Source organism: Limulus polyphemus, unplaced genomic scaffold (genome assembly GCF_000517525.1).
Source record: "Limulus polyphemus unplaced genomic scaffold, Limulus_polyphemus-2.1.2 Scaffold3570, whole genome shotgun sequence".
Taxonomy (NCBI): domain Eukaryota; kingdom Metazoa; phylum Arthropoda; class Merostomata; order Xiphosura; family Limulidae; genus Limulus; species Limulus polyphemus.
The window spans coordinates 107554-113057 of record NW_013669180.1 but is presented as its reverse complement, the minus strand read 5'-3'; the positions used below and the strand labels follow the sequence as shown (position 1 = coordinate 113057).

The 5504-nt window shown below is 29.9% G+C and overlaps 1 protein-coding gene across 2 annotated transcripts in view; it reads left to right on the top strand.

Annotated features, from left to right (window-relative positions):
* Positions 1–569: 569 nt before the first annotated feature.
* The window catches only part of LOC106469611 (exopolyphosphatase PRUNE1-like), a 41169-nt gene continuing 36234 nt past the window's right edge, over positions 570–5504 (top strand). Inside the window, exons 1-2 of one of the 2 annotated variants that reach the window (XM_022398188.1) lie at positions 570–874; positions 4741–4830. In XM_022398188.1, coding sequence (XP_022253896.1) covers positions 839–874; positions 4741–4830 — 126 coding nt within the window. In that variant the 5' untranslated portion in view covers positions 570–838. Of the gene's footprint in view, positions 875–4725; positions 4831–5504 lie in introns of both variants that reach the window. The other variant, XM_013930113.2, reaches the window with a different exon arrangement.

The following is a 5504-nucleotide window of genomic DNA, read 5'->3' as shown; positions in this document are numbered from 1 at the left end:
GTAGTCCAATACCAATAATGGAATTAAATGGTCAGGTCATCGATGCAACACCCACCTGGATATATGTACCTGAGTGGATTCGTTAGAGGAGAGTCATTATGATGAAGGTCATCAAGTGGAAGAGGCACCAAATAAGTTTTAAAAAATTATTCACCTTACTAAAGTGTGAAATTTCAGTGATAAAAAGAAATAATTCACGAGTTACGTGAAGGTCTAATCTTTTCTACAATCAAATTGTGCAAATTATTAAATACTATTATGAAAATAGCTAAATATATTTACTAATGAATTTCTTTTTCTCACCAAAATGTGACCACATATGCGATGAAGATACAAAAATTAAGGAACATGTTATAAAATCGTGCTGCGAAGTTATATATATGAATATACATTTATTTGTTGCCAATGGTGGTCGTAATATTGCATGAAAATTTAAGGAACGTAGATCATCATAACTGTGAATTACACTAGAATGTTGTTATTTTGCATGATCCTTTCGTTTATATGTATTTTAGTTTATCTAGTGGGAAATTACTTTCCTGGGCGATTAGATGAAAACAATTTATAGTGAATAGATGGTGCTACGGTAGGTTACGAGGCTGCTTAGATGATCTTTCCGAGTAACTAACCTGTCGGAGGTAGTAAAACTAATATTACGACAACATGTACACAAAGATATACATAGCATACGTACATAGAACTGAAAAGGCAAAAGATTAAGAGAAGATTTTGTTGCTTGTGTATCAGAATATTGTAGTATGACTGATGAAATTAGAGACAGTTTCCATTAACATAGTGGTATAATAAAATAATTGAGTGAATAAATATTAATAATAATATGGAGTCATTTCTACGATATTGTAAGAATTACTTGGTAAGTTTGCTTCGATTTTTCATTCGCTGTTTAGACTAATGCGATGTAGTTGCAGTGTTTGATTTAAAATTATGAGAAACTTTCAAACAAAGCAAATCATAAACTGATAAAGTCTAAAGAGTAAACTTTAGTAATACTAATACTAGTTATATATGTATATGCTATATTATAATTTATAGGTAAGGTAAACTTCAACTCAAGTTCAAGTAGACATTTAAAATTCAACTTTTTTTAAAGGAATACTGATGTAACAGTTATGCACATTATTTTTTAACTTAGCCATAAATAAAACGACGAATATGTTACTAAAAGTAAAACTAAATACTTCAGTGTAGCCTACTGATAATGTAATTTGTTTATAGACTATAGTATTACTGTTCTCTAGCGTGCTACTGAGTACTACTTGTCTACATATTAATTATTATATAAATTATAACGAGGCTTAAGCCTTATGTAATATGTGTCGTATTTCAAAGAACGCATCTTGTTCAATGTTTTGTGAGACAGAAAGCCTACAACGTATAAGTACTCAAGTAGTACAGCTCTAGGCTATTTTGAACTTGGCTCACTACACACTCAGTACCTTCACATGATATAGGTATTAGGTAAACACATTAATCTTAAGTTAATATGGTTATTCTAATGTTTAAATTATTGGTAATGTTGTGAATATCACACTTCAATGAAATTATAACTTATTAGAAAATTCACCTTTCCAATTCATTTTTAGTTTTTCCTTAATGGACAAACTATTTCCAGAAATCATGTTTGTCTAAAACTCATGTGTGATCAATTTTCGTGATTAACACTAACAATTAGTTTTCATTTTTAAAATTGTGGTATTATATGTAACTATTGTGAAAAGTATTGTAACAAAATTACATGTGTAAGTAAAAAATAAAAAGTTAATCTAAAATTATAATGTTTTTACTTACTTATTTAATAGAAGAACATTTTCTGAAGCAGTTGGAAATGTGCAAGAATAATACTAAAAAGAAAATTTATTTTGTGATGGATAAAAACAAAATAAAAATATCACTTATTAAAAAAAATTATAATACCATTTCATTAAAATTAATAGCCTATAACACAAATGCTGATTTAATAGGATGAGCTAGGTGTGTGTAACTTAATTTGTGATTCTTAGCAAGTAGGGTCAATGGACCTTTGAATTAGTGCATTTCTATTTAATGTAAATTTCTGGTCTTGTTTGTTATACATAAGTTATTATGGTATTTCAGTTAGGTTCATCTAGTGTAGTCTGGGGTGACATTGATTTCTGCTGAATCATCAGTATTATTAGGTCTTCTTAAAATTTATGAAAATATATTTTTGTTAGTATTTTTCACCTTGAACTGAGTGAAAACTGAAAAGAGATAAACTGGGAATCAGTATATGGGAAATACCATTTTCAAGCTGTTGCACAGCTATTTAAAACTGGTTTTAATCTGATCAACTCATATATATAAGATGACAACAGTGTGATCCCCCCCCCCCTCCGCTAAGCTAATTGGGTGGAAATAAGAAGATAATTAATTAAAATATAACAACCAAAAGGTGACAAAAAAGATAAATGTTGATGGAATGATGTGTTTAGAAATTTTGCTGAATAATCAAAACTGTGTATGTATATGAACACACACAAAGAAAAAGACAAGTTGTGTAGGTTTGTTCATAACAATATAGGAAAAGCCTAGGTAATAAAAGGCCATTCAACCCATCAAAGTCACTCAATAAAGAAACCAGCCTAATGTGAAGATAACCTTTCACACATATAAAATTATCAAACAAAAACTTAATGAAGTTAAAACTACTTGCACATGCTTGGTAAATCATTACACAAGTTAGCAACTTTAAAGGGAAAACCATTTTGGTTAACAATGTAAGCTATATGGACTTCCTCAACTTATCCTTAATTCCTATAATTAGGATTTCATCTTCCACCTTATCTTTCTACAACTCCAACAAACTTCTTATGATGTTAAATAACTGAATCTAGTGACTTTTAATTCTTCTTCACTTCAAAGAAAACAAGTTAAAATCTTTGAGTCTCTCATCATAGCTAAAATTTTTGAAACCAACAAACTCTTTCAATAGCTTTTCCTTATGTTTTTCAAGGAAGTCTGTATATTTTCTCTAACTTTCATATAATAAAAGGACCAGCAATGAACACAATACTTCAGATGAGGTCTAACCAGAGTTGTGTACAATGTGATAAGCTCCATATTCCTCAATTCAAAATTTTTCTAAATAGGTTCCAGAATCATATTTGTGATTTTTACTACTTCCAAAAATTTTGCTTAAGGCTTTTATCAGTTATCAAACATAAATCTTTCTCTCTCCACGGCACAAATAATATTTCTCCCACATAAATAAGTTCTTTCCAGATTTCCATTCTCTAAAATCATCATTTCAAACATATTAACCTTTAAGCAACTACACACTGGCTCAGCTCAATGATAATAAATTGTGATTGACTGTTAAGAGAGCCATTACTTGTGTTTCTCATTTACAAATGTCTAACTTTGAGCAGAGTAGCTGAATGTTATTTTACATTTTGTCAGATCACAGTAGTTTATGGCTTGTGTATTGATTTTTGAGAAGTAGTGAATGGACGACATTAATATGTAAGCATTAGACTCTTTTAGAAACTCATTGCTTACTCATTTGTTATTAATAGCCTCTAAATATCAACTACACGTACTACAGATTCAGCAATATTTCTTCTAAGGGTAACAAGCTAACCCTTAGAATGTTACACATGTATAATAAAGTGTGTGTGAATCTAAAAGAACATCATTCAGCCTGTCAAGATAATGTTTCACCCACTAAAAATATGCAAGTAAAATTTTAAAATCAAATTAAACGTGATCCTTCACAACCATATCTCTATCAAATAAACATCGAGAAAACAATTCTTCCAAGTTGTAAGGAAAAGAGGCTTCATATTGGCTTCCAAAGCTTAACCAATTACCTTTCTTAAGATTGAAAATATTATTGAAATTTTTCAGCAGTTGAATTTCTACATTGTCACAAGATACTATAATTTATGGAGTCAAAGTGGTAAAAAAATTAAATTGCTTGTGGAGGATACTTGAACTGTAGAATAGTTGGATTGATTTACAGTTGTGTATGTGATTAGTGAGATTTGCTAATTGATCAATTGTCGGACTCATTAATCACTAAAATTAAAATTCACTATGGACAGAGCACAGATAGCTCAGAGTGTATCTTTATGCTTAACAACAACCATACATAATGGCAATATCTTGATTACTTTTATAGTTGGAATAATTGAAAACAGTAATAATTGGAAACACTAATTTTAATTAGTGAATTGTTTTGGTAGGTTGTGACTATTAATTTTGATTAATTGATTATTTTTGTGACATTAAATCGATTTAATCATAATTTAGATTACTGGATAGCTATAATAATCAAAAACAGTAATACACGAAAACACTAATTTTGATTAATTAATTATTTTCATGACAATAATTAATTTAATTGTGATTTCAATTACTGATCAGCTGGAATAATTGAAAGTAGTAATAACTGGAAACTGTAGTTGATTATTTTACGTGACACTAATCCGTGTCATCAATTTTCATGGTTAATCAATTGATTTTTATTGTGAAGCTCCTGTTTGCATATGTATACATTTAGTAAACCTATAGTTGTAGTAATTCTAAGATGAAGTAAGATTTACATTTGTTATTAAAAACAATTAAATTTTTTTATATAATTTATTTTATCGAAATAATGATTTTTCAAGGTTTCAACTGTCTATTGTTGGTGAAAGTTTTCTTGTATATGAACATGTGCAAGTAACTCTATGTTGTTTTTTATAGAGGTGTTTGAATCAGTTTACAGAAGTTCATGTTGTATTGGGTAATGAGTCTGCTGACCTAGACTCGGCTGTAGCCACTCTTGTCACAGCACTGTTTCTTTATCAGGTAAGAGTTACTTTACAAGTATCTTATTGTATCAGATTTGTCTCTCAGGCTTATCTTGTAAGCCTTTTAATCCTGTTTCCATAGCTAATAGTAATTTCTTTATTTCATGGCAAATAAGCTTGAGGAAGGAAAGTATTTTGCGGTTTTTGGTTATGGGAGCCTTTAGTGTGAAAAGTAAAAATAAAAATTTTAAACCATCCTTTACTTTTTAGAAATTCATTGATTCCACCCACAAGCTTTTATAATGTACTGGCTTTCACCATTTTTATTGGCAACTTATTCTGTAACCTAATCACCTTGTTAGAAAATAAAACTGTCTTTACTAGAACCTAGCATCTCATTTCTAAATCGAATAGAGTTGTTTAAACATTTGTTTAGCAACAAGTAAAAGTTTGGAATGGTCTATTCTTTCATTGGGGGTGTGTCTGTGAGCCAGACTAGTTTCGGAGAATTCTACTCCTCATCAGTGACCCTGGACACTACCACCAGTGAAATATCAGACCAAACCAAGCCTTTATAGTAGTGAGGTATCAAAAATCGAAATGGTGTATTTAAGTCTAATAATGGCTGGAGAAGGCTTGAATGGGTAATGAAGAAAAACTTTAATATAACAGCAAATGTACAACGTTTCTACAAGGTTTTGTCATCATCAGGTACAAGTAATTTACACTGAC